Source organism: Orcinus orca, chromosome 6, assembly GCF_937001465.1.
Source record: "Orcinus orca chromosome 6, mOrcOrc1.1, whole genome shotgun sequence".
In the NCBI taxonomy this organism is placed as follows: Eukaryota; Metazoa; Chordata; class Mammalia; order Artiodactyla; family Delphinidae; genus Orcinus; species Orcinus orca.
This window is the reverse complement of record NC_064564.1, coordinates 6456791-6484663: the sequence shown is the minus strand read 5'-3', so window position 1 is coordinate 6484663 and position 27873 is coordinate 6456791. Positions and strand designations below refer to the sequence as shown.

The 27873-nt window shown below is 45.4% G+C and overlaps 1 protein-coding gene across 2 annotated transcripts in view; it reads left to right on the top strand.

The window, feature by feature from the left end:
- Positions 1 to 20602: 20602 nt before the first annotated feature.
- The window catches only part of DDX60 (DExD/H-box helicase 60), an 85215-nt gene continuing 77944 nt past the window's right edge, over positions 20603 to 27873 (top strand). For both annotated transcript variants that reach the window (XM_012536315.3, XM_033403541.2), the window contains exons 1-3: positions 20603 to 20692; positions 26187 to 26289; positions 26465 to 26534. In XM_012536315.3, the coding sequence (XP_012391769.2) occupies positions 26286 to 26289; positions 26465 to 26534 (74 nt within the window). In that variant the 5' untranslated portion in view covers positions 20603 to 20692; positions 26187 to 26285. The remainder of the gene's footprint in view (positions 20693 to 26186; positions 26290 to 26464; positions 26535 to 27873) is intronic.

Here is a 27873-nt window from a genome sequence, read left to right as displayed (position 1 = left end):
CGCAGTGGTTGAGATTTCGCTTGCCGATGCAGGGGACGCGGGTTCGTGCCCCGGTCCGGGAAGATCCCCCATGTCGCGGAACGGCTGGGTCCGTGAGCCATGGCCGCTGAGCCTGCGCGTCCGGAGCCTGTGCTCCGCAACGGGAGAGGCCACAACAGTGAGAGCCCGCGTACCGCAAAACAACAAAACAAAACAAAACAAAAAAGACTCTTCCAAACAGGTGGACGGAATTAAGAGGCCCAGCAGGCAGGCTGAGGCCCCGCAGCGGGAAGGGCCCTCGGAGAAGGGAAGCCACCCCACGGGGGGATTTGCCAGGGGCCTTGCTTTTTTCCCAGACTGTTTTCATGGATGTTTGCAAAGTGAGCAGCCTTGTGGGTGCTCTAAAAATGGTCCACATCAAAAAAAAAATCTTTTAAGTATGGAGCTGTTTTATTTTTATTTATTTATTTTTTGGAGCTGTTTTAATTATCACTTAAACCTGGGGCTGCTTTAGTTACCAGATGGTGTCTCCTTCTAGAGAAAAGGCCAGGTTTTTTTTTTTTTTTTTTTTTTTTTTTTTTTTGCTCTGCAGGGTAAGAAAGAAAACGTCTCTCTCGGGGCAAAGGGGCAGGTTTGCCTGAGCCCATTAACAGAATATTTGGGTTTTCCAAGTTCAGGATTCTTAGTGGGGACACAGTGCACTGTGCGTACTGCTCCTCCCTGGGACCAGGGGAGCGACCCCGCGATGCTACTGCCGCTGGCCGAGCCGGGTGACAAAGCCCTTCGTCTGTCCCAGGAGTGTCCTGCCTTGGCCAGTGCCCCTGCAACGACGGCAGAGTAAGTGCTTAGCTCGCTAACACGGACCATCTCAGCCCCTCGGTCACTCTGGACGGGACAGGAGAAGAGGGATTTCCGGCCGGGAGCTGTGGCTCGGGGCCAGAGTGGACCGGGCGCTTCCAGACTGGCCGGCCGGGAGAGGCTGGGCAGCAGTGGGCGGGCCTGAGCATCCCGCGTGCTCCCGGGAGTTTCCCAGGCTCTCGTGCCTACTTAGCCGCATCTCCAGAACCTGGTCCGCAGGCATCTTGTGGCATCACAGAGCTGGTCTCCAGCCGGGCTGCTCGGCCTGAGGCCCCTGGCGGGTGTGCGCGGGGAACCGCTAGAAGGAGGGTGCGAGCATGTGCCCTGGCGCTGTGGGCACGCGCTACCATGAGCTCCCAGAGTGGCCACTGGGATTTCCATGTCCGGCGGGGCCCAGGGCCTGTCCTGTCCCTCTGGAGGCGGGAAGACCAGCAGCTGGGTCTGACCCAGGCTCCTCTCAAATCACCGCTTCTGTCTGGGGTCCCGGGTCCCCAGTGGGGGAGGGTCTGTGCCCGGTGGGAGCGGCGTCTCTGCGCCCTGAAAGTCAGCCCTGCCGCCTTCAGAGCCGCGTGCTCTGGGGGCTGGTCTTCCCCGGGCAGGGCCCCCGGGGCTGGGGAGCCCCAGGTGGAGCCCGAACCTCTCCCTGCTGTGGGAGACCCTTGGCAGTTGTGATCATTCTCGTGTTTGTGGGTCGTCCTGGGCTGGGGGCCTTGACTACATCTCCACCCGCCCCTCTTCCCCTGTAATTGTGGCTCCTTTTTTCTCTCTTGAGTTTTAGAAGGTCTTTTCTGCTAGAGTCCACTCTGTCTCATCCATAGTTGCTCTGCAAACAGTGGTGATTTGGGGGCCCTGGGAGGAGATGAGCTGGGGTCTTCCGACCTGGCCATCCTGGCCACACCCTCCTATTTTACTGTATTTATTGAAAAAAGGTTCGTAGATTCTCTGATTAGCATGCCACTTTCTCCTTTCGGTCTTTTTTATTTTCTGTCTTTAAAAAAATCATGGACTCATTTATACAAGTGACGTTTATCGTGCGTCTCACGTGGTCACGATTGGCTCCTAGGCATCTTCTCACCTCCCTCAAGTCCTGTAGGCGTTTTTTTCTTTCAAAAATTTTCTATTTTATATTGGAGTGTAGGTGATTAACAAAGTGTTAGTTTCAGTTGTACAGCAAAGTGATTCAGTTATACATGAATACATATACATGTATCTATTCTTCTTCAACTTTTCCCATTTAGGTTGTTACATAATACAGGCATTTTTGCTTGTAGAACAAAGGGGGTCCCCGTTACCTTCGCTTTCTCTGTAAGAAACGACTCTTCCCCAACATTCCAGGGGAGGGGGTGATAAAAAGTTGTGAATACCCTTCCCCAGTTCACTTTCCTCAAACAAAAACACACTCACCACCTCCCATGTTCCCCAAAGTCTCATGTTTTGGCACAAATTTGGGGTTGTTTTAGTTATCACTTAAGTCTGTGGCTGTTCGGGGCCTCCCTGGTGATCCAGTGGTGAAGACTTCGCCTTCCAATGCAGGGGGTGCGGGTTCGATCCCTGGTCGGGGAGTTAAGATTCCACGTGCCTCGTGGCCAAAAGACAAAGAAAAAAATATATAAAAAAGAAGCAATATTGTAACAAATTCAATAAAGACTCTAAAAATGGTCCACATCAAAAAGAAAATCTTGTAAGTATGGAGTTGTTTTATTTTTACTCGTTTATTTATTTATTTATTGGAGCTGTTTTAGTCCTCACTTAAACCTGGGGCTGCTTTAGTTACCAGGATGTCCTTATTGCAGTTACACTCCCTTGATTTCCTTGTCTGGCATCCCACCAGTCAGTGCTGCCTTGGTCCTGCCTGTACCCAGACCTGCCTGTTGCCCCGGGCCTCTGGCTGGACTGTTGTGCCGTCGCACAGGTGACCTGGTTCAAGCTTTGCCTCGGGTTGCTCTGCCCTGGGTCCTCACTGTCAATCTGAGGTGGTGTGTGTAGTCTGGCCCTGGAGTCCCTCGGCTTAAATCCTTGCTTTACTATTTACTAGCTGTGCAATCCTGGGAAAGTTCATCTCTTGGGGTGACGGTTTCTTCATCTGTGAAACGGTGATGTTGACTGGAAAAAAAATGAACAACCTAAAAGTTGGGAGTTATGTTTTATCCAGTGGAGAAAACTGAGGACTTCAGCCCGGGACGCAGCATCTCAGACAGCTCTGAGGGTCTGGCCCCAAGAGGTCAGGGAGGAGCGAGGATCTACAGGAGGTTTTGCAACAAAGACCAGGTAGTCAGAATTGAAAGATTACTGTTAATTAAAGAAAACCAGACATCTCCAGTTAAGGAACTTAGCGCTTTTCTGTGTATGGGAAGTTGCAAAGTCTGGGCTCACTGGAATCATTCCTTTGACGTGAACCTCAGCTCTCTGGGGCCAGCGTCCTGTGCTTTCCCATCCTGAGTCCCTCAGGTGCATAGTTGTGGGTCCTGCAGCAGTTGACTGCTAGGTGGGCTGGGCAGTGGGCAGCCCATTTGTCTCCATCGTCTGGGCGGCTGTAATATGATGGCTTGATGGCTGCAACATCCTTCGTTGCAGTTTTCTTTCACAATGACAATAGTAATTTGATTGTCAATTGTCAAACAACAATGAGGTCGTTTTGAGAACTAACGGAAACTGTCCAGCACTCAGACTGTGCCCCGCACATGATCCGTGCTCCATAAATGCCAGCTGTCACTAGCAGGGACCTTTGCATCCTGACCACCGTGTGTGTTTTAGATTTTTCTCAGGTTCTTCCCTAGTGTGGAGCCTCTGGCACACACTTTTGGTCATCAACCTCCAGTCTCTGCTGGGCCTGTTGATCTGCACTTGTGTCCGTCTTCTTCTTCTTGGGGAATCTTCCTTCTCTCCCCTTGTTGGAATCCTAGCCCCTCTTCAACAATCAACTCTCCTTTTTTTAAAAAAATCTTCCTTGATAATCCCTCCTTTAGGGAACTGGGTTTGCCCTGGTTGTTTCACTGTTTCTGTTACTTATTCTGATGAATTCTGTGCGGGGATTTGTATCCTCAGCAGCCTGTGTCATTAGGATGACACAGGATGCTCCAGAGCTGTGGGGCTGTCTTGTCTTCTCTGCAGTGGGCACACTCTGCATCTGTCCCTGCCAGCCTGCCATTTGTAGCTGTGGTTATCACAGAACCGTTATCATGGAATGCACGTGACCTTGGAGTTGTGTGATTATACCTAACCAGATATGTGACCCATGGTGAGGGACCCAAACTGCTGGGTTTAGGTGATAATCCAATGGGGTGATAATCACCACCCACAGCATTTGTAAGGATTAGATGAAGCTGGAAAGAGATACCTGGAGGGTGCACATGCATTCCCAGGCACGCTCTCCTGCTCTGGAGTTCCCTTCCATGCTCTCTTTCCTTTGCCCTTGATTTTCCCTGTACAAAGACCATCCGGGGGGCCTCTCAGAGGTCTGTCTCAGAGTCCCTGCAGCCAGTGTGCATCCACCCTGCACCCTGCACCCTTTCCCTGGATGACTGTAACCCTGTCCACGGGTCTCCTCTCCTCCCACTCCATTCTGTCCTGCAAATGACAGGCAGTGTAGTTGTTCTACTTCATAGGATTTTTGTGCTCAGGAATGTTTGGTGACTAATTCTACCTCAGGGTAAGAATAAAATAATTCTGGCCATTAAGGTTGAAGAGATTTGATGTAATTACAATCTTCCTGAATTTATTGAGTCTCGTTTTGTGACCTAATATGTGGTCTATCAATGCTGGAGAATGTTGCATGTGCGTTCAAAAAGAATGTGTGTTCTGCTGCTTTTGGATGGCATGTTCTACATGTGTCTATCAAGTCCATTTGGTCTAATGTGTTGTTTAAGCCCACTGTTTTCATAATGATTTCCTATCTGGATTATCTGTCCACTGAAGTAGGTGGGGTGTTAAAGTCCCCTACTATGATTGGTTTGCTCTCAGTTTCTCACTTTAAATCCATGAATATGGAGTTATGTATTTAGGTGCTCCTATGTTGGGTGCATATATACTTACAATTGTTATATCTTCTTCTTGGATTGATCCCTTGGTCATTCATATTATGCCCTTCTTTTTTTCTGGATTTTATTTTATTTATTTTTTATACAGCAGGTTCTTAGTTATCCATTTTATACATATTAGTGTATATATGTCAATCCCAGGCTCCCAGTTCATCACACCACCACCACCCCCGCCACTTTCCCCCCTTGGTGTCCATACATTTGTTCTCTACATCTGTGTCTCTATTTCTGCCCTGCAAACCGGTTCATCTGTACCATTTTTCTAGGTTCCACATATATGCGTTAATATACAATATTTGTTTTTCTCTTTCTGACATGCTTCACTCCGTATGATAGTCTCCAGATTCATCCATGTCTCTACAAATGACCCAATTTCATTCTTTTTTATGGCTGAGTAATATTCCATTGTATATATGTACCACATCTTCTTTATCCATTCTTCTGTCAATGGGCATTTAGGTTGCTTCCATGTCCTGGCTATTGTAAATAGCACTGCAATGAACATTGGGGTGCATGTGTCTTTTTGAATTATGGTTTTCACTGCAAATATGCCCAGTACTGGGATTGCTGGGTCATATGGTAATTCTACTCTTATATATATATATATATATATTTTTTTCTACTGTTATATTTTTAAGGAACCTCCATACTGTTCTCCATAGTGGCTGTATCAATTTACATTCCCACCAGCAGCGCAAGAGGGTTCCTTTTCTGCACACCTTCTCCAGCATTTGTTGTTTGTACATTTTCTGATGATGCCCATTCTAACTGGTGTGAGGTGATATCTGATTGTAGTTTTCATTTTCATCTCTAATAGTGATGTTGAGCAGCTTTTCATGTGCTTCTTGGCCATCTGTATGTCTTTTTTGGAGAAATGTCTATTTAGGTCTTCTGTCCATTTTTGGATTGGGTTGTTTGTTTTCTTAATACTGAGTTGCATGATCTGTTTGTATATTTTGGAGATTAATCCTGTGTCCGTTGATTCATTTGCAAATATTTTCTCCCATTCTGAGGGTTGTCTTTTCGTCTTGTTTATGGTTTCATTTGCTGTGCAAAAGCTTTTGAGTTTCATTAGGTCCCATTTGTTTATTTTTGTTTTTATTTCCATTACTCTAGGAGGTGGATCAAAAAAGATCTTGCTGTGATTTATGTCAAAGAGTCTTCTTCCTATGCTTTCCTCTAAGAGTTTTATAGTGTCCGGTCTTACATTTAGGTCTAGAATCCATTTTGAGTTTATTTTTGTGTATGGTGTTAGGGAGTGTTCTAATTTCATTCTTTTACATGTAGCTGTCCAGTTTTCCCAGCACCACTTATTGAAGAGGCTGTCTTTTCTCCATTATATATCTTTGCCTCCTTTGTCATAGATAAGTTGACCATAGGTGCGTGGGTTTATCTCTGGACTTTCTATCTTGTTCCATTGATCTATGTTTCTGTTTTTGTGCCAGTACCATATTGTCTTGATTACTGTAGCTTTGTACGATAGTCTGAAGTCAGGGAGTCTGATTCCTCCAGCTCCGTTTTTTTCCCTCAAGACTGCTTTGGCTATTCAGGGCCTTTTGTGTCTCCATACAGATTTTAAGATTTTTTGTTCTAGTTCTGTAAAAAATGCCATTGGTAATTTGATAGGGATTCCATTGAATCTGTAGATTGCTTTGAGTAGTATAGTCATTTTCACAATATTGATTCTTCCAATCCACAAACATGGTATATCTCTCCATCTGTTTGTATGATCTTTAATTTCTTTCATCAGTGCCTTATAGTTTTCTGCATAGAGGTCTTTTGTCTCCCTAGGTGGGTTTATTCCTAGGTATTTATTCTTTTTGTTGCAATGATAAGTGGGAGTGTTTCCTTAACTTCTCTTTCAGATTTTTCATCAGTAGTATATAGGAATGCAAGAGACTTCTGTGCATTAATTTAGTATCCTGTTACTTTACCAAATTCATTGATTAGCTCTAGTAGTTTTCTGGTGGCATCTTTATGATTCTCTGTGTATAGTATCATGTCATCTGCAAACAGTGACAGTTTTACTTCTTCTTTTCCAATTTGTATTCCTTTTATTTCTTTTTCTTCTCTGATTGCCGTGGCTAGGACATCCAAAACTGTGTTGAATTATACTGGTGAGAGTGGAGATCCTTGTCTTGCTCCTGATCTTAGAGGAAATGCTTTCAGTTTTTCACCATAGAGAATGATGTTTGCTGTGGCTTTGTCATATATGGCCGTTATTATGTTGAGGTAGTTTCCCTCTATGCCCACTTTCTGGAGAGTTTTTATCATAAATGGGTGTTGAATTTTGTCAAAATCTTTTTCTGCATCTATTGAGATGATCATATGGTTTTTCTTCTTCAATTTGTTAATATGGTGTATGACATTGATTGATTTGCATATATTGAAGAATCCTTGCATCCCTGGGATAAATCCCACTTGATCATGGTGTATGATCCTTTTAATGTTTTGTTGGATTCTGTTTGCTAGTATTTTGTTGAGGATTTTTGCATCTATATTCATGAGTGATACTGGTCTGTAATTTTCTGTTTTTGTAGTATCTTTGTATGGTTTTGGTATCAGGGTAATGGTGGCCTCATAAAATGAGTGTGGGAGTGTTCCTTTCTCTGCAATTTTTTTGGAAGAGTTAGAGAAGGATGGGTGTTAGCTCTTCTCTAAATTTTTGATGGAATTCACCTGTGAAGCCATCTGGTCCTGGACTTCTGTTTGTTGGAAGATTTTTTTCTTTTCTTTTTTTTTTTTTTTTTTGCGGTATGTGGGCCTCTCACTGTTGGGGCCTCTCCCATTGTGGAGCACAGGCTCCAGACGCACAGGCTCAGCGGCCATGGCTCATGGGCCCAGCTGCTCCACGGCATGTGGGATCTTTCCAGACCAGGGCACAAACCCGTGTCCCCTGCATCGGCAGGCGGACTCTCAACCACTGCGCCACCAGAGAAGCCCTGTTGGAAGATTTTTAATCACAGTTTCTATTTCCTTACTTGTGATTGGTCTGTTCATATTTTCTATTTCTTCCTGGTTCAGTCTTGGAAAGGTATACCTTTCTAAGAATTTGTCCATTTCTTCCAGGATGTCCATTTTATTGGCATAGAGTTGCTTGTAGTAGTCTCTTAGGATGCTTTGTATTTCTGCAGTGTCTGTTGTAACTTCTCCTTTTTCAGTTCTAATTTTATTGATTTGAGTCCTCTCCCTCTGTTTCTTGATGAGTCTGGCTAATGGTTTAATCAATTTTGTTTATCTTCTCAAAGAACTAGCTTTTACTTTTATTGATCTTTTTTTTTTTTAACATCTTTATTGGGGTATAATTGCTTTACAATGGTGTGTTAGTTTCTGCTTTATAACAAAGTGAATCAGTCATACATAAACATATGTTCCCATATGTCTTCCCTCTTGCGTCTCCCTCCCTCCCACCCTCCCTATCCCACCCCTCCAGGCTGTCACAAAGCACCGAGCCAATATCCCTGTGCCATGCGGCTGCTTCCCACTAGCTATCTACCTTACTACGTTTGTTAGTGTGTATATGTCCATGACTCTCTCTCGCCCTGTCACAGCTCACCCTTCCCCCTCCCCATAACCTCAAGTCCGTTCTCTAGGAGGTCTGCGTACTTTTATTGATCTCTGCTATTGTTTTCTTTGTTTCTATTTCATTTATTTCTGCTCTGATCGTTATGATTTCTTTCATTTTACTAACTTTGGGTTTTGTTTGTTCTCCTTGCTCTAGTTCCTTTCAGTGTAAGGTTAGATTGTTTATCTGAGATTTTTCTTGTTTCTTGAGGTAGGATTGTATTGCTATAAAATTCCCTCTTAGAACTGCTTTTGCTGCATTCCATAGGTTTTGGATCATAGAGTTTTCATAGTCATTTGTGTCTAGATATTTTTTGATTTCCTCTTTGATTTCTTCAGTGATCTCTTGGTTATTTAGTAATGTATTGTTCAGCCTCCATGTGTTTGTGTTTTTTATGTTTCCCCCCCTGTAATTGATTTCTAATCCCATAGCGTTGTGGTCAGAAAAGATGCTTCATATGATTTCAATTTTCTTAAATTTACTGTGACTTGATTTGTGACCCAAGATGTGATCTATCCTGGAGAATGTTCCATGAGCACTTGAGAAAAATGTGTATTCTGTTGTTTTTGGATGGAATGTCCTATAAATATCAATTAAGTCCATCTTGTTTAATGTATCATTTAAAGCTTGTGTTTCCTTATTTATTTTCATTTTGGATGATCTGTCCATTGGTGAAAGTGGGGTGTTAAAGTCCCCTACTATGAATGTGTTACTGTCGATTTCCCCTTTTATGGCTGTTAGTATTTGCCTTATGTATTGAGGTGCTCCTATGTTGGGTGCATAAATATTTACAATTGTTATATCTTCTTCTTGGATCGATCCCTTGATCATTATGTAGTGTCCTTTGTCTCTTCTAATAGTCTTTATTTTAAAGTCTATTTTGTCTGATATGAGAATAGCTACTCCAGGTTTCTTTTGGTTTCCATTTGCATGGAATATCTTCTTCCATCCCCTTACTTTCAGTCTGTATGTGTCTCTAGGTCTGAAGTGTGTATCTTGTAGACAGAATATATATGGGTCTTGTTTTTGTATCCATTCAGCCAATCTGTGTCTTTTGGTGGGAGCATTTAGTCCATTTACATTTAAGGTAATTATTGATATGTATGTTCCTATTCCCATTTTCTTAATTGTTTTGGGTTCATTATTGTAGGTCTTTTCCTTCTCTTGTGTTCCTTGCCTAGAGAAGTTCCTTTAGCATTTGTTGTAAAGCTGGTTTGGTGGTGCTGAACTCTCTCAGCTTTTGCTTGTCTGTAAAGGTTTTAATTTCTCCATCAAATCTGAATGAGATCCTTGCTGGGTAGAGTAATCTTGGTTGTAGTTTTTTCTCCTTCATCACTTTAAATATGTCCTGCCAGTCCCTTCTGGCTTGCAGAATTTCTGCTGAAAGATCAGCTGTTAACCTTATGGGGATTCCCTTGTGTGTTATTTGTTGTTTTTCCTTTGCTGCTTTTAATATGTTTTCTTTGTATTTAATTTTTGACAGTTAGATTAATATGTGTCTTGGCGTGTTTCTCCTTTGATTTATCCTGTATGGGACTCTCTGTGCTTCCTGGACTTGATTAACTATTTCCTTTCCCATATTAGGGAAGTTTTCAACTATAATCTCTTCAAATATTTTCTCAGTCCCTTTCTTTTTCTCTTCTTCTGGAACCCCTATAATTCGAATGTTGGTGCGTTTAATGTTGTCCCAGAGGTCTCTGAGACTGTCCTCAGTTCTTTTCATTCTTTTTTATTTATTCTGCTCTGCAGTAGTTATTTCCACTATTTTATCTTCCAGGTCACTTATCCGTTCTTCTGCCTCAGTTATTCTGGTATTCATCCCATCTAGAGTATTTTTAATTTCATTTATTGTGTTGTTCCTCGTTGCTTGTTTCATCTTTAGTTCTTCTAGGTCCTTGTTAAATGTTTCTTGCATTTTCTCCATTCTATTTCCAAGATTTTGAATCATCTTTAGTCTTATTACTCTGAATTCTTTTTCAGGTAGACTGCCTATTTCCTCTTCATTTGTTAGGTCTGGTGGGTTTTTATCTTGCTCCTTCATCTGCAGTGTGTTTCTCTGTCTTCTCATTTTGCTTATCTTACTGTGTTTGGGGTCTCCTTTTTGCAGGCTGCAGGTTCGTAGTTCCCCTTGTTTTTGGTGTCTGTCTCCAGTGGCTAAAATTGGTTCAATGGGTTGTGTAGGCTTCCTGGTGGAGGCAACCAGTGCCTGTGTTCTGGTGGATGAGGCTGGATCTTTTCTTTCTGGTGGGCAGGTCCACGTCTGGTGGTGTGTTTTGGAGTGTCTGTGGCCTTATTATAATTTTAGGCAGCCTCTCTGCTAATGGGTGGGGTTGTGTTCCTGTTTTGCTAGTTGTTTGGCATAGGGTGTCCAGCACTGTAGCTTGCTGGTCGTTGAGTGAAGCTGGGTGCTGGTGTTGAGATGGAGATCTCTGGGAGATTTTTGCCATTTGATATTATGTGGAGCTGGGAGGTCTCTTGTGGACCAGTGTCCTGAAGTTGGCTCTCCCACCTCAGAGGTACAGCACTGACTCCTGGCTACAGCACTAAGAGCCTTTCATCCACGTGGCTCAGAATAAAAGGGAGAAAAAGTAGAAAGAAAGAAAGAAAGAAAGAAGGAAAGAAAGAAAGGAAGGAAGGAAGGAAGGAAGGAAGGAAGGAGGGAAGAAAGGAGGGAGGGAGGGAGGGATGGAGGAAGGAGGGAAGGAAGGAAAGAAAGAAGGAAGGAAAGAAAGAAAGAAAGAAGGTAAAATAAAATAAAGTAAGATAAAATTAAATAATTAAAATAAAAAATAATTATTAAGAAAAAAAAATTTTTAAAAGAAAAAGAAAAAAATAAACCGTACGGATAGAACCCTAAGACAAATGGTTGGAAGCAAAGCTATACAGACAAAATTTCACACAGAAGCATACACATAAATCTTGCTCTCAAAGTCCACCTCCTCAATTTGGGAGGTGATTTGTTGTCTATTCAGTTATTCCACAGATGCAGGTACATCAAGTTGATTGTGGAGCTTTCATCCGCTGCTCCTGAGGCTGCTGGGAGAAGTTTCCCTTTCTCTTCTTTGTTCACACAGCTCCCGGGGCTCAGCTTTGGATTTGGCCCCGCCTCTGCGTGTAGGTCGCTGGAGGGCGTCTGTTCTTTGTTCAGACAGTACGCAGTTAAAGGAGCCGCTGATTCGGGGGCTCTGGCTCACTCAGGCCGCGGGGGAGGGCGGGGCACAGAGTGCGGGGCGGGCCTGCGGCGGCAGAGGCCGGCGTGACGTTGCACCAGCCTGAGGCGCGCCGTGAGTTCTTCCGGGGGAGTTGTCTGGCAGTGGCGGGCTGCACAGGCCCCCCGGAAGTGGGGTGTGGAGAGTGACTTGTGCTCGCACACAGGCCCCTTGGTGGCGGCAGCACCAGCCTTAGCGTCTCAGGCACGTCTCTGGGGTCCGCGCTGTTAGCCGCGGCTCGCGCCCGTCTCTGGAGCTCCTTTAAGCGGCGCTCTGAATCCCGTCTCCTCGCGCACCAGGAAACAAAGAGGGAAGAAGAAGTCTCTTGCCTCTTCGGCAGGTGCAGACCTTTTCCCGGACTCCCTCCCGGCTAACTGTGGCGCACTAACCGCTGCAGGCTGTGTTCACGCCGCCAACCCCAGTCCTCTCCCTGCCTCCGACCGAAGCCTGAGCCTCAGCTCGCAGCCCTGCCCGCCCCGGCGGGGGAGCAGACAAGCCTCTCGGGCTGGTGAGTGCCGGTTGGCACCGATCCTCCGTGCGGGAATCTCTCCACTTTTCCCTCCGCACCCCTGTTGCTGTGCTCTCTTCCGCGGCCCCGAAGCTTCCCCCCTCCGCCTCCCGCAGTCTCCGCCCGCGAAGGGGCTTCCTAGTGTGTGGAAACGTTTCCTCCCTCACAGCTCCCTCACACTGGTGCAGGTACCGTCCCTATTCTTTTGTCTCTGTTTTTTCTTTTCTTCTTTTGCCCTACCCAGGTACGTGGGGAGTTTCTTGCCTTTTGGGAGGTCAGAGGTCTTCTGCCAGTGTTCAGTAGGTGTTCTTTAGGGGTTGTTCCACGTGTAGATGTATTTCTGGTGTATCTGTGGGGAGGAAGGTGATCGCCGCGTCTTACTCTTCCGCCATTTTCCCCTCGTCCTATAGAGTGTTTTTTTTTAAGCCACTCTATGTCTTTTGATTAGCAAATTTAGTCTATTTACATCAAAAGTAATTATTGATAGATATGTACTTATGGCCATTTTGTTAATTGTTTTCTGTCTGTTTTTGTAGTTTCACTCTGTTCCTTTGAACTTCTCTTTCTCTCTTCCCTTGTGTTTTGGTGGTTTCTTAGTGTCATGTTTAGATGCCTTTCTCATTTTCTTTGGTTTATTTACTTTGTTTTTTTCCTTTGTGGTTACCGTGCAGTTTACATGTAATATCCTATGTAAACAGTAGCCTGTTTTAAGTTGGTAGCAAGTTAAATCTGAACACATTCCAAAGCTTTATCGTTTTACTACCCCACCAAGTTTTATATTTTGATGACATGTTTTCCATCTTTTTATTTTATGTATCCCTTAAAAATCATTGTAGGGCTTCCCTGGTGGCGCAGTGGTTGAGAGTCCGCCTGCCGATGCAGAGGACGCGGGTTTGTGCCCTGGTCCGGGAAGATCCCATGTGCCGCGGAGCGGCTGGGCCCGTGAGCCATGGCCGCTGAGCCTGCGCGTCCGGAGCCTGTGCTCCGCAACGGTAGAGGCCACAGCAGTGAGAGGCCCGCGTACCACAAAAAAAAAAAAAATCATTGTAATTTTAATTTTCCTACTTTTGTTTTTTAACCTTTGTGTTTTCTTTATAAGTGATTGAAACACTACCTTTTTTCTATATTTTCAGTTTCCAGTGAGTTTTTTCTTTTTTTTTTTTTTTTGGCGGTACGCGGGCCTCTCACTGTTGTGGCCTCTCCCATTGTGGAGCACAGGCTCCGGACGCGCAGGCTCAGCGGCCATGGCTTACAGGACCAGCCGCTCCGCGGCATGTGGGACCTTCCGGGGCACGAACCCGTGTTCCCTGCATCGGCAGGCGGACTCTCAACCACTGCGCCACCAGGGAAGCCCCTTCAGTGAGATTTTATATTCATTTGTTTTCTTATTATTAATTAGTGTCATTCCTTTTCAGCTTAAATAAGTCCATTTAATATTTCTTGTAGGGCTGGTTTAGTGGTGGTGAACTCCTTTAGCTTTTGCTCATCTGGGAAAATCTTGATCCCTCCTTTAATTCCAAGTGATAACCTTGCTGGTAGTGAATTCTTGCTTTGGAGGTTTTCTTCTCTCAGCACTTTGAATATGTTATGCCATTCCTTCTTGCCTGTAAGTTTTCTGCTGAAAAATCTGCTGATAGCCTTATGGGAGTTCTCTTGTGTGTAATAAGTTGTTTTATTCTCGCTGCATTCAAGATGCTCTCTTTATCCTTACCTTTTACCATTTTAATTTTCATGTGTCTTGATGTGGTCTCTTTGGGTTCATCTTTTTGTTTTTTTTTACATCTTTATTGGAGTATAATTGCTTTACAATGGTGTGTTAGTTTCTGCTGTGTAACAAAGTGAATCAGTTATTACATATACATATGTCCCCATATCTCCTCCCTCTTGCTTCTCCCTCCCTCCCATCCTCCCTATCCCACCCCTCTAGGGGTTCATCTTATGCAGAGCTCTCTGGGATTCCTGGACCTGGATGTGTGTTTCCTTCCTCAGATTAGGGAAGTTTTCGGACACTATTTCTTCTGTTAATTTTTCTGGTTCGTGCTCTCTCTCTGTTCTCCTTCTGGGCCCCCCATCATGCAAACGTTATTCTGATCGATGGTGTCCAAAGGGCCCCTAAGGTATCTTCACTTTATACAACTTTTCTTTTTTCACTTTGCTGCTCTGTTTGGCTGCATACCTCTGCTTCGTCTTCCAGCTCGCTGATTTGTCTTCTACCTGCTGTGGAACCTCTCTGGTGTGTTTTCCAGTTCAGTAACAGTACTGTTTGTTGAATTCTCACTGTGTGGCCTGGAGTAGAGGACACTTTGTTTCAAGGATTTAAAATCAGTGAGGGTCACTTTAATGCTCTGGATAAACACATACGAGGTTTGAGGGTATTGCTCTAAGCCTCTAAATTTGGCAGTAGTTTGTTACACAGCACTACATACTGATAGATATTTTGACTTAGGATTTTGGAAGTGGAGCATGAAAGTGTTGCTGCAGAATCAAGGGGTGGAAGATGCATAGAGGCAACGATCAGCAGGTACAAGCAGGTAAAACCACAAATAGGAAGCAAGATGCCAGGGCATGGAATTGATAGACAAGTGTGCTGGCATCCCCCGGGATTATGGCAGGGCTTCGGGTGAAGAAGAAAGTCAAGAGCCCAACTGGATCCAAAGTCTTGATTAAACAAGGTGGGTGAAGGACGGTCCACTCAAAGGACCAACGCTTGAAAGACCAGGACTTTTTATAAGAAGAAGCAATTGTTTGGAAGCTGAACTGGGACCCAAGGAAAGGCCACTGACCCCACCTCCCAACCTCAGATGCACATGGAAATGGGCTCTGGTGGTAAATGGGAAAGTGCGTGGGACTCGCTTTCACCACATCACCTCGGGTGACGCATGGCAAGGCCAGAAGCGGACCAAGAGCAGACACCAGAAAGAGTCTGACACCTTTGTTATTCAAATTCTCGGGAGGGGGGAGTACACCATGCTGGGCCACTCAGAGGAAGCATCAGGGTCAGTCAGGGGGCAGAGGAGAGGGAGAATTGTGAGCAGTGCCTTTACTGGGGTTTCCATGCAAAGGAATTGGTGAGGCAGGGTAAGCAGTTTAGGATTAGCTGACTTGAATAAATTCCACAGGCTCTGGGCACAGTGGGGCCCCCTGCAGAGAATGATGTAAAGTCCGTCCACATTGAGATCAGCATGCACTCCGTAAGTGCCCTCCGAGACTCCTTCGCTCTTGAGGCATTAACAGTCTCCTTTCAAGACTCCTGAAGTGTCTGGACCACCTACAATAGCCATGGTACCCACAGGCTTCTGATATAAAACGCTGCCCTTCCTCAGCTCTGCACTGTACATGCCGGGATCTCCCGGCAGCAGAGGCTCTCACAGACCCTGAGCCCATGACCCTCTGTTCTCTGGACTCATTGCTTTGAGTCATAAAAGCAATGCCCCACAGCATGGAACTGTGACGAGACCTCTCCCTAAAGGATGGAGCCGGGCCTGGACCCTCCGGCAGGTCCCAGTGTGGAGCAGGGCACGTCCTCTGTGGCCCCTGCCCTCAGGCCAGAACTGGAGGAGGCCCCCCGCTCCCAGACCCCTCGGCTGCCTGGGGAACCCCTTGGGATCAACTGAGTGAACAGAATTGGGAGTTTGCAGAGTTTATAGATGGAGTCGCCGTCACCATGTATGGAGGAACTCAGAGACATGTGGCTGATTTCCTGTCTCTTAAACCAGGTGTCCTGGCCGAGGGGGGGCCGAGGTCGGCACAGCCGGCCACCCTTTAGGCAGCCGTCCCAGCTCCGATGCCTGGCCGAGGATGGTCCCCATCTGTGCATTTTCACGTATACCTGGCTGGTGGCCTGCGAATCTTTCCTTTTGGGGTGAAGAACTCTGGGGATCTTTGCTTTGCAGATACTCACATATAAAGCAAGGCAACAGACATCTCTACACATGCTCAACCCCAGACAACCTCACTGGGGCATGTCTTGTCCCCTTAGGAGTTCCAGATGTTACCCAGATGTCACCCACAGTGAGGACTCATTTCCTGTCTCAGAAGACAGTGCTGGGCCTTGAAGGAAGTTCAGTGCCATTGCCACCTTCCCTATAGGTCCCTGGCAGCTGGTTTCATTTGTTTAGTTAAGAGGACCAAGGGACTCTTCAAAGAGCTCTGATTTAAGTTACAAGGTAGCACATGCCCCCCCCCCCCCCCCCGCCGTCTCCGTGGGTGTCACCATTGCCACAGGCATTGATTAAGTGAACTTTCTGCCCCTGGGGGTTGCACTTCCCCCACTCCTGCCACTTAGACCCCTCAACTCCCTTTAGTGCCCACAAGGACGGGCACCTCTGAGGTTCACATTTCCACGGGCCGCCTCTCCCCCTGACTCTCTCCCGCCTGGCCAGGGCTCCACTTTGCTTCCTGGAGAGGTATTTGTCCTGCTCACAAAAGTCTGGGTCATCACCAAGGTTTAAATGGATGTCAAGGTATCGTAAGGCCTAAAATTCCATATGTTGCTGTAGAGGCGGACAAATGTCCTCTGCCCTCTTAGGGTCTCTGGCTGAGCCTAAGTGTTAAAGTGACATAAAACAGATGAACAGGAGAAAAGCATACACAGTTTGTTGAATTTTTCCCTGTACTTGGGACCCTTCACAAGAGAATGAAGTCCAAAAGAAGTGACTAGAGCAGAAAGATTTTAAAAAAATTTTATTGGAATATAGTTGATTTACAATGTTGGGTTAGTTTCAGACGTAAAGCAAAGTGAATCAGTTATACATATGAATATACCTGCTCTTTTTTAGATTTTTTTCCCATACAGCCCATTACAGAGTATTGAGTAGAGTTCCCTGTGCTGTACAGTAGGTCCTTATTAGTTATCTATTTTATATTTTACAGTAGTGTGTATGTCAATCCCAATCTCCCAGTTTATCCCTCCCCTTTTCCCCCAGTAACTATAAGTTTGTTTTCTATGTCTGTGAGTCTATTTCTGTTTTGTAATTACTTCATTTGTGTCATATTTTAGAACTCCACACATAAGTAATATCATATGATATTTGTCTTTCTCTGTCTGACTTACGTCACTTAGTAGGATAATCTCTAGGTCACTTAGTAGGATAATCTCTAGGTCCATCCACGTTGCTGCGGATGGCAATATTTCATTCTTTTTTATGGCTGAGTAATATTCCATTGTGTATATGGACCACACCTTCTTTATCCATTCCTCTGTTGCTGGACATTTAGGTTGCTTCCTTGTCTTGGCTATTGCTATGAACATAGGGGTGCATGCAGAGCAGGAAGATTTTATACCTTTTAGACAAAGAAACAATAAGTATGTGAAGAATCGGCAAGACAGAGGGCTTTGGGCTGGGGTAGTAGAAGGTGAGAAGTGACCAGGTGAGTTCACACAGCCTTCTGCCTCCTTGGCCCTGTGTTCCCCATCTCTGGTGATGAGGATGCCCTCTGTCCTCTGGTCCCGGGGGATGGGGGGTGAGGGGTATCCCCTGATTTCAGGGAAGAATGTAAAGGTGGTGGTTGGAGTGACCTTTCTGCTTCTTGCCGTCCAGCTGAGATGCTCCACGTGCTGACGTGCCATATTTTGGGGAAGCTTCACTGCCTTGACATCCTCGACATCTTTGAGCCTCCCGGGGATCCCTGAGTTCCTCCAGGGGCACACCTGCTCTCTGGGGGGGCTTGTCAGGTGAGAGCAGATATACCCCCATGCCCGACCCCCCCAACCCCGGCCAGTTCCTCTGTCCTCCGGATCAGCTGCATTTACCCAGGAGTTGTCACTCCCTGACCACCAGCACGATTATTTCAGCAAGCAATCACGACTTCCCAAGGGAACCAGGGTCACCCCACCCTCTGGTTATGACCAAGTCTGCCTTCTACAGTCCCACCTGGTGACTTTGCTCCCCGGTCCTGGCCTGTGTGCCCTGCCTGGGGGGCTGGCTCCTTCTGGGGCTGTGAGTACATGGGACAAGCCACCTGTCAATCACGTCTGTCCAGGACAGGGGTCCCGCGCTTGGCTGTGGCCCCTGACTCGAGGGCGGGTGGAAGGAGACCTATCAAATGGTTGGAGGCCCCCAAAGAGGAAGGACTAGTAGGTTGCTTTAATCCAGAAGCAATGAGGAAGCATTGGCGTGTGTTCAACAGGGACCGGACAGGCTCCGTTTTCCATGTTCACTGGTGACCCTGGCAGCAAGTGGAAATGGGATGGAGGGACCGACTGCAGTCCGGCAGGGAAGAGCTGTTTCAGCCATCCAGGTGAGAAGTGGTGATGCCCTCACTGGCCTGTGGAAAATGGCAGCACAGAGGTGCCAGATTCCATCCATGTTAGGAGCTCAAGTTCACTGGGATTTGAGTGAAGATTCAACAGCAGTCCCCAGGCTCTAATTTGAGCAACTGTTATGTGATCACTCCATTAATCCCAAGAGATGGGAGGGAAAGAAATAGAGCTAAAGAATACTGTAACTGAAACCGAGGGAGAAGAGGCTCTTAGGAAAAGAGAGATTGGCTAAAATCTTTCAAAAATTTCAGAGAGAGAAGTCAGTGAATCGTGGACCAGAGGACCATTATCCTGATTTCTCAATCAATGACTCATCACTGGTGTCTGACAGAGCAGTTTCAAGGCAGATCTGGAATAAAGGGGCTCAAGGACTCGGCGGAGGGGAAGAGGTGTAGACAGTGCATGTAGACCCCGAGAGGCCACCATGCCAAAAAGAAGGTGGCTTCCACCTCCCTCTGGTAAGGACCCTCCGCCCTGGGTAAGTACCAATCATTTCCTCAGCTCCAGAGCCTTACTTCAGTCCATCCTGCAAAGTATTGATACCTTTGCTCTGAGCTCATGGGTGTCAGGAGTCAGGACACTGACCTTTGGGCAGGAGGAGGGAGGGGCATTGCCCAGCTGGCCCCAGGCAAGCGCCTTAGAGAGCTTGGCGAAGGAGGGACACAAACGGAGTGTCACTTTAGACCAGTCAGGTGTCAAGTTCCAGGTTCTCTTGTTTTCTTTCTCACTATCATCACAAGAAACACATCACAAACTTGCAAATAAATAAAAGCCTGATGGCTGTGAGAAGTGTCCACCTTCTCAGCCCCTGCCCTTTTCTCCAGTCGATGGCCATCTGTCTGTTTTCCCCTGTGGATCAGTGAGAGCCTGGATCTCTCTTCTTTTCTTGCGGACAGAGCAGCTCCTGGCTTCCCACTGTTGCTAAGATTCCCCCACCCACCACTTCCTGGAATTCCAGCGTATTTGCACATTTATGGCATTCATGAAGTTCATGAAATTAAGCACGTGAGCACAGTAAGCAACTGCAAACATCAACAGGCAGAAATTACGTAAAAATAACATCAATTAAAGTGAGAAATAGGGAATTCCCTGGCTGTCCAGCCGTCAGGAGTTTGCCTTTTCACTGCCTGGGTTTCAGTCCCCTGGCGGGGGAACTAAGATCCCACAAGCTACCTGGTGCGGCAAAAAAAAAAACAACAGTGAGAATGTTGCGCTTTCGATTTCACAGAAAGATGTTTCTCGGTCCGTGAAAGCTCCAAATATAGTTGACACAGAACGGTAATTCTCAGCTTCTCATCACAGAAACTCCAAGTTCATGCGTTCTTAACTGGTTTTTTTCTTTTTGCATAAAGGTGGAATTTCAGATTCCACAGTACCTTACATTTGAGAAATGGAATATCTCTTGCCACATCATTAAACAAAGAACGTCACAGTCATCAGCGATTGCAGCCCTCCAAAGTGAGCCGGTGAGCCCTGAGGGAACTCAGGAAGGAAAAGAATACCTGCCATCCAGCAGCCATCAGACTGCAGCCACTCCCTGCGGTGAGCCATGCGGAAACTCAGGATGAGAAAACACTGGCCCCAGAGAGCTGAGGTGCAGATCACAGGAATGATTTCAGTGAGCCCAGACTCTTGCATCTTCCCATATATAGAAAAGCACTAATTTCCTTACCTTGGGATATCTGGTTTTCCTTAATTAACAGTAATCTTCTGACGTTCAGACTCCCTGCCCTTTCTTGCAAAAACTATGTAATCTGGCTCCGCCCCCCTCACCTCCTCAGAGCAGTTTCTCAGGGTTTCTTGAGATGCTGCTTCCTGGGCTTGAAGTCCTAAAAATTCCTATCGAGTAGAACGTAACTCTCAACTTCTAGGTTGTGAACATTTTTTAGGTGGACACATTTCACCTATTTCTAATTCCGCCTCTTCTTGATTTTATCTTGTTTAGATAGATGTCCCGGATTTCTCTGCCTCATTTCCCTCTATTTCATGCCCAAATCCCAAAGTCCTCTGCTGCCTCTTGCTGGATGTTGTGACGGAAGGATGCTCAAACCACCTACCAGCTCACACAACTGAAGCGCGGTGAAACGAAACTTGAAACTGAAGTCCTGCAAACGATAAAGGAAACCGAAAGTCTCCCGGACCTCTGGCCTTACGGGGGCCCCGCCCCGCCCCGCCCCGCCCCGTCCGACCCCTACACCGGTTCTACGCTCCACGCCCTCCTGCCTTTCTGCGGTGCGCTCAGCTGCCCTTCAGACGCTGCGGGTCCGGCTCCAGGTTCGGTCCGGGGTAAAGGGTGTGAGGGCGTCTCGCGGGTCCCGGGGCGCTGTGGTCTCGCAGGGGCTCGAGGGCTTTGACCTGATGGGCGGGGAGGTGCCCGGCGCGGGCGCTGGGCGCAGGGGATGCAGGGCGGGGGCGAGGGATGCGCGATGCTGCGGGGGGCGGCGCGTCGCAGAGCTCCGGAGTTGCAAGGGGGAAGTGCGCGCTGGCGGGGGCGGGCGCGTGGAGCGCTGAGGTCTGAGGAGGGAGGCGAGTGCTCAGGCACTAAGGGTCCTCTTCGGAGAAAGGGTGGGCATGGGGCTACTGGGGAGACCAAAGCGCGTCAGAGGCGGGCAGGGCCGGTGAGCCCTGGACGGGGCAGCGCCAAGCAGCTTCCTCATCCCTGCGGAGCCTCGGACCCAAACCAAACTTGCAGAATCAGAGTCTGCATTTTCATAAGGTCTCCCAGGTGATTCCTACATTTCAGTGGCTTAGCGCTGTAAGAATTTATTTATTTTTTTAACGAAGTATTCACGGTCAGGGGGTACGCATTCGTTTTCTATTGCTGTGCAACAAATGATCACCACTTCAGTGGCTGAAGTCCGTCGAAATTCACCGTGTTAAGAGTTTCAGTGGATGGGAAGTCCAGGCAGGGGGCTGAGCCCCGGACCTGCGTCTCCCGGCTGGAATGAAGGCGTCCGCTGGCTGGAAGGATCCAGTTCCTTGCAGCTGTGGGGCTGGAGTTCCCTGTTTCTTGTTGGCCGGAGGCTCCTCCTGGCCTGTAGAGACCCCGCTGAGGGGCTTAGCTTCAGCTTTAGGTCTGCAGAGCCAGCAGGAGAATCTCCTTTCTCCTGTGTATGATAGTCTCGCAGATGTACCCCCATGAGGGGAGACGCTGTCCCACTAAAGTCACAGGTCCTGCCCACGCCCAGGGGACAGGTTATGGGGGGCGGGGCACACCGGGGAGGCTGGGGTCTCAGAGGCCACTCTCGAGTCCTGCCCACTGCGGGTCAGCTCCTCTGCAGGCCTTGTTTCAGGAGCGGTCCCCTCGCGTGCTCCACCATCACCTGGACCGTGTACTCTGGCTCTGGCTGTCTCTCCTTCAACGTGTAGTCCACGATTCCTCTTTTTTTTCCCCTTCTTTCAATTTAAGATTTTAAGATCAGAACCCAAACAAGGTTCTGACACTACCGTGTTTGGAAGTTTGTTACCATCTCTTTCATCCTCTTGCAATTTATTTCTTAATAAGCTGGGGGTTTTTGTTTGAAAGTTTATATTGGTGGTGGTTTTTCTTTTGTTTTTTTTTTTAATTAATTAATTTATTTTTGTCTGCATTGCGTCTTCGTTGCTGCTCAAGGGCATTCTCTAGTTGCTGCGAGCGGGGGCTACTCTTCCTTGCGGTGCGCAGGCTTCTCTTTGCAGTGGCTTCTTGTTGCGGAGCACGGGCTCTAGGCAGGTGGGCTTCAGTAGTTGTGGCACGTGGGCTCAGTAGTTGTGGCTCATGGGCTCTAGAGCGCAAGCTCAGTAGTTGTGGTGCACGGGCTTAGTTGCTCCACGGCATGTGGGATACCCCCGGACCAGGGCATGAACCCGTGTACCCTGCATTGGCAGGCAGATTCTTAACCACTGTGCCACCAGGGAAGCCGGGTTGTTTTTATTTTTATTTATTTTATTTTATTTATTTATTTTTGTGGTACACAGGCCTCTCAGTGTTGTGGCCTCTCCCGTTGCGGAGCACAGGCTCCGGACGCGCAGGCTGAGAAGCCATGGCTCACGGGCCCAGCCGCTCCGCGGCATGTGGGATCCTCCCGGACCAGGGCACAAACCCGCGTCCCCTGCATCAGCAGGCGGACTCTCAACCACTGTGCCACCAGGGAAGCCTCGGTTGTTGTTTTTTTAAATCTTGTCTTGTAGTGATTCTCCTAGTCCTCTTGGCATATTTTAACATTTAAGATGTTCTTCTGTTTTCTAAATTTCTAAGTGACAGTCTTGCTACCAGAGATTTGATCAAATTCAGGTTTAAGATCCCCCGCCCCGCCGCTGGAGTATTTCCACACTGGTGTAGTTCTGTATGGAAACAGCTCTTTGCCTCTATTTTTGTTGTGTCACCACCTAAAAATGCCGAGATCGATTTGTTTACTAGAAGCTGTAAACTGGAACCACCCAGTTCTACGTTTTTGTCTCTGTTTGTGAGCTGGGTTACCCCCGGCCTCACAGAAATGAAGCCTCCCCATGTATGAACCTCCCTATTTGGCTCATTGTACGAATTTCATACTATAAGTCTTTGTCATAATTTATAGTATTTTATGACTTTAATTCTTGTGATTTGTTTCTATTTTGAATCAAAAATGGAAAACCAGTTAGCAGCACTTACAAAATTATGATTATGTACAACAGTAGGAAGTCTTTATCTTTGCCTGGGAAACATAGTTCCATATCACTAAGACTACTGCTTGAAATGGATACTTCTCAAAATTCAAAGTGTCATGCATCCTCTTATTTTTCTTTTTAGCTTCCTTTAATTCTTGTGGACCGTACATAATTTCAATGTTTCTTGATTGTCCTCTTTATCTTTTTTCTTCAATTTTCTGTACTATCTTTTAAAATAAATTTTCATTTAAGATGAGTCGTTGGTGAGGTTTCTGACTGCTTTTTAAAAATTTTTTCATTAATTTTTTTAATTGGCTGCATTGGGTCTTCGTTGCTGCATGCGGGCTTTCTCTAGTTGCGGTGTGCGTGCTTCTCATTCCGGTGACTTCTCTTGTTGCGGAGCACGGGCTCTAGGCACGTGGGCTTCAGTAGTTGTGGCGCGCAGGCTCAGTAGTTGTGGCGCACGGGCTTAGCTGCTCCGCGGCATGTGGGATCTTCCCCGACCAGAGCTCGAACCACTGTCCCCGGCATTGGCAGGCGGATTCTTAACCACTGCGCCACCAGGGAAGCCCCTGACTTCTTAAATGTCTAGTGGTACTGTCTTTTCCCCCTCCTGATGAATTGAATGACTGTTTGGATACAGAATTCTTAGCTCAAAACATTTTCCTCTCAGAACTTTGAAAGTATTCTTTTCTTTTATCAAGACATCCAGTAATGCTCTCATTTTGATGTGTTGTATCTGTGTGCCAGGTACTATTTTAATCCATTTGTATGCATCAGCTCATACTTTTAAATGGCTTGCAAACACAGCCAGGGGGAGTAATATGATTGTCCGATGAGTGGATGAGTGAAGTGAGACAGAGAACGTAACTTACCTCAACTGTAGTATGTTCACAACTGGGGTGAGAAGCCTGGCGTCCTGCTGGCAGCGCCCATGTTCTCTCTGCTCACATCTGCCTTACACCTCTTTGTGGTGCTTCCGTCTTTCTCTGTATTCCTGGAGCTCTTCGGTTTTCACAAGCTGTGTGTAAGCATGGTTTTCTCTTTTGCCATTATTTCTGCTCAGTGCATGGAAAAACTTTTCAATCTAAAAAAGTATATTTTTCTTTAACTCTGGCCTAATATTGTTATGTTATGCTAACTATTATATCTTTGATTACTTTTAATTTATCCCCACCCCACTTTGCACTCGTATTTCTCTGTGACTGGAATTACTGTGACATGGACTTAGAACTTGTTGATCTCTCCTCCATATTTTAGTAATTTTTCTATTTTCCATCTCTTTGATTTTCTCTTCTCTCCTCTAAGAAATTTCCTGGATTTTAACCCCTAGATCCGCTAACTTGAAATTTCAGCATGCCCATTCCATTGTTCTGGGCATAAATTATTTTTCTGAAATTGTATTTAAAATTTTTATGAGCATTTACTTTTTTTGTTTTGCTGTAGCAACCTGTTACTATTTTATTAGTTAATGTCACTGTCATTATTGAGAACTCTAACTGGAGTTTTTTTTTTTTTAAGGACTGTTCTGTCCTTGAATCATGTTTGTTCTTCTGGCTTCGTATTTTTTTTTCTTCCCCCTTAAATGTCGAGCGATTCTAATGTTTTATACATATTCACTCGTGGTTATTATGATAGGTAGCTGGTTTTATTTTATTTAGCATGGTTCTCCCTTACATGAGAGAGAACTGAGCGTAATGATTGTGGATTCTGTGTGATGTTTAGGTGAGAACCAGTTTGGGGTAAAGTTTCATATGGAAAGCTTCCTGTGAGGGTTGGGGAACAGGCCGGGAGTCCCTTACCTGTCAGATGAAGGAGGCTTTATTCTGCCAACATAGCTGTGGTTGAAAATCTGCCCAGTGCCCAGCATGCACTCATGTTCCATTAGTCATTGTTACTTAATTTCAAAACCTGTATTATCTCTTTCAGTTTATGTGCATTATATTTTCAAATGAAGGTGTTAGGACTTAATTTGTTTGGCGCTCACTGCTTAATACATGAACTATTAGGTATTCATTTTGTCTTAGGAGTACGATTTAAAAAAAAAAGTCCTGAGACGTTAAGGGCACCCGTGAACCTCTGGGATGCTGTGATTTAACCCATCTCATCTCGTGTATCTGATACTGTCTTTCCTGATGCTGTGTCTCTCTGTCCAAGTGCCTTCATCCACACCGGTGGCCTCACTTAACCATAATACTGAAACCGCTCTCACACTGAGGTCTAGCCCAGACCTCGTGTTTGATCTCTAGACCTGTACATTTAGTTACTTACAGGACATATCCCATAGTAAGTCGAACCCAGGCTGACCACAAATGAACTTAGGATCTTTCCCTGACATTGGCCGCATCCCAAGGTTTCCAGCCCAGGGAGCAGCCTCGCCTTGCATGCGATTGCATCAGGTAGAATCCTAAGGGGCTCCTCTTCTCTATCCGTAGCTGATCCATTACCTCATCATGTCAAACTCACCTTCTGAGTATCTGAGATGAACATGTGCCTCAAACTACTGTCCAGCTGCACTGCATGCAGCTACTACCATTGCTCTAGAACAGTGGCTTTCTCTCCGCCTCACTAGCGGGGTCTTTGCTTCACCCCATCTATTCTCTGTACTGGAGCCAGTGTAATCTTCCAAGATGCACAGTCAATCACATTACTACCTGCTTAAAATCCATCAGTGGATTTTAGGATGACAAACATGCGATCAGAGGCTCTGCATGACTTTGTGTTTCTGCACTCCAGCGCGGCTGGCTTCTTCTCAGGACCTAAAACCATCCACACACTTTTCTGCCACAAGGCTTTTGCGCCAGGTGTTCTGGGTTCTCTCTGCCTGCAGTGCTACCCACCCCACCCCTTTGTTTAATTATATCTCATCTTATCCTTCAGAACTCAGCTCAAGCATTGCTTCTTTAGGGAAGTGTCCACTGACCTTTTGACTTTGTCACATTTGCAATGTTCCATTGTTCATATGATTATCTGATTGATATTTATCTTTCCTGGTAAATTTTAAGTTTCATGGGAACTGACAGCATTTTGACTTTTGTTCATTCTTGTATTCCCAGTGCCTTAAGTTTTGTTTAACACACAATAGTCATTCAGTACCGTTTGTTGATGGAATAATTCATTTCTAATTTTTCTTTCTTTGTAGGTCTGCTGTTTTCATTAGCATCTGCCACTTAGAGGTACCACAGTAAAGGATATTTGCTATATTTAATATTTTCCATCAGGTTGGAGGCACGTGGCAAGAATGGGTAATTTTCAATTTAAAATATTTATAAATTGTAAAATAATGATTCTGCAAGCTACACAGATTTAATAGAATTAACTTTATGACTTTTTTCTTTCTCAAATAATTTGTAAATGATAGCTCTTTTAAAAAGAATTGATTGAAAATAATTCATTCTCTTTCTCTCTCTCTTTTTTTAGGTTTAGAAAAGTACCTGAAGCTTTTGGAGAAAATGTCACAGTTGATTTTGGATCAAATGGCAGAAGCTGAGTGAGTGTTGTAGTAATAAATCAAGAGATATAAAGTTCTACATCTTATTCCCTGTGTTCGGATTGGCCTTAAAGCGATTATCTACCTTTCATCTATCTATCATCTACCGTCTGTCTATTATCTATCCATCCATCCATCCTTCCATCTATCCACATACCTAATCTATTTATCATTTATCTTAGTATATGTATTACAGTATTTTATATATATATATGTGAGATTGTTGAACACAGAACCTTCAGAGCTGTTTGATGGTCAGTGGAAACAGTCTTCTCTTGCTTTACTGTCCGTGGCTGTCAATGAACCCATCATTTTATGAAAGGATGAGATTTTTTTTTTCCCGTATTTGAGAGCATTTATTCAATCTTCTCGAAATCATGCTTACAATTTCCATGTTTTTTTTTTTTTAAACATCTTTATCGGAGTATAATTGCTTTACACTGGTGTGTTAATTTCTGCTTTATAACAAAGTGAATCAGCTACACATACACATATGTTCGCATGCCTCCTCCCTCTACAGTAATTCTCTTTTTTTTTAACATCTTTATTGGAGTATAATTGCTTTACAGTGGTGTGTTAGTTTCTGCTTTATAACAAAGTGAATCAGTTATACATTTACACATGTTCCCATGTCTCCTCCCTCTACAGTAATCTCTTTTTTTTTTAACATCTTTATTGGCGTATAATTGCTTTACACTGGTGTTAGTTTCTGCTTTATAACAAAGTGAATCAGCTATACATATACATATGTTCCCATGTCTCCTCCCTCTACAGTAATTCTCTTTTTTTTTTAACATCTTTATTGGGGTATAATTGCTTTACAATGGTGTGTTAGTTTCTGCTTTATAACAAAGTGAATCAGGTATACATATACATATGTTCCCATATCTCTTCCCTCTTGCATCTCCCTCCCTCCCACCCTCCCTATCCCACCCCTCTAGGTGGTCACAAAGCACCGAGCTGATCGCCCTGTGCTATGCAGCTGCTTCCCACTAGCTATCTGTTTTACATTTGGTAGTGTATATATGTCCATGCCACTCTCTCACTTTGTCCCAGCTTACCCTTCCCCCTCCCCGTATCCTCAAGTCCATTCTCTAGTAGGTCTGTGTCTTTATTCTTTATTCCGTCTTGTCCCTAGGTTCTTCATGCCTTTTTTTTTTTTAATTTTAGATTCCATATATATGTGTTAGCATACGGTATTTGTTTTCCTCTGACTTACTTCACTCTGTATGACAGACTCTAGGTCCATCCACCTCACTACAAATAACTCAATTTCGTTTCTTTTTATGGCTGCGTAATATTCCATTGTATGTATGTGCCACATCTTCTTTAGAAAGGA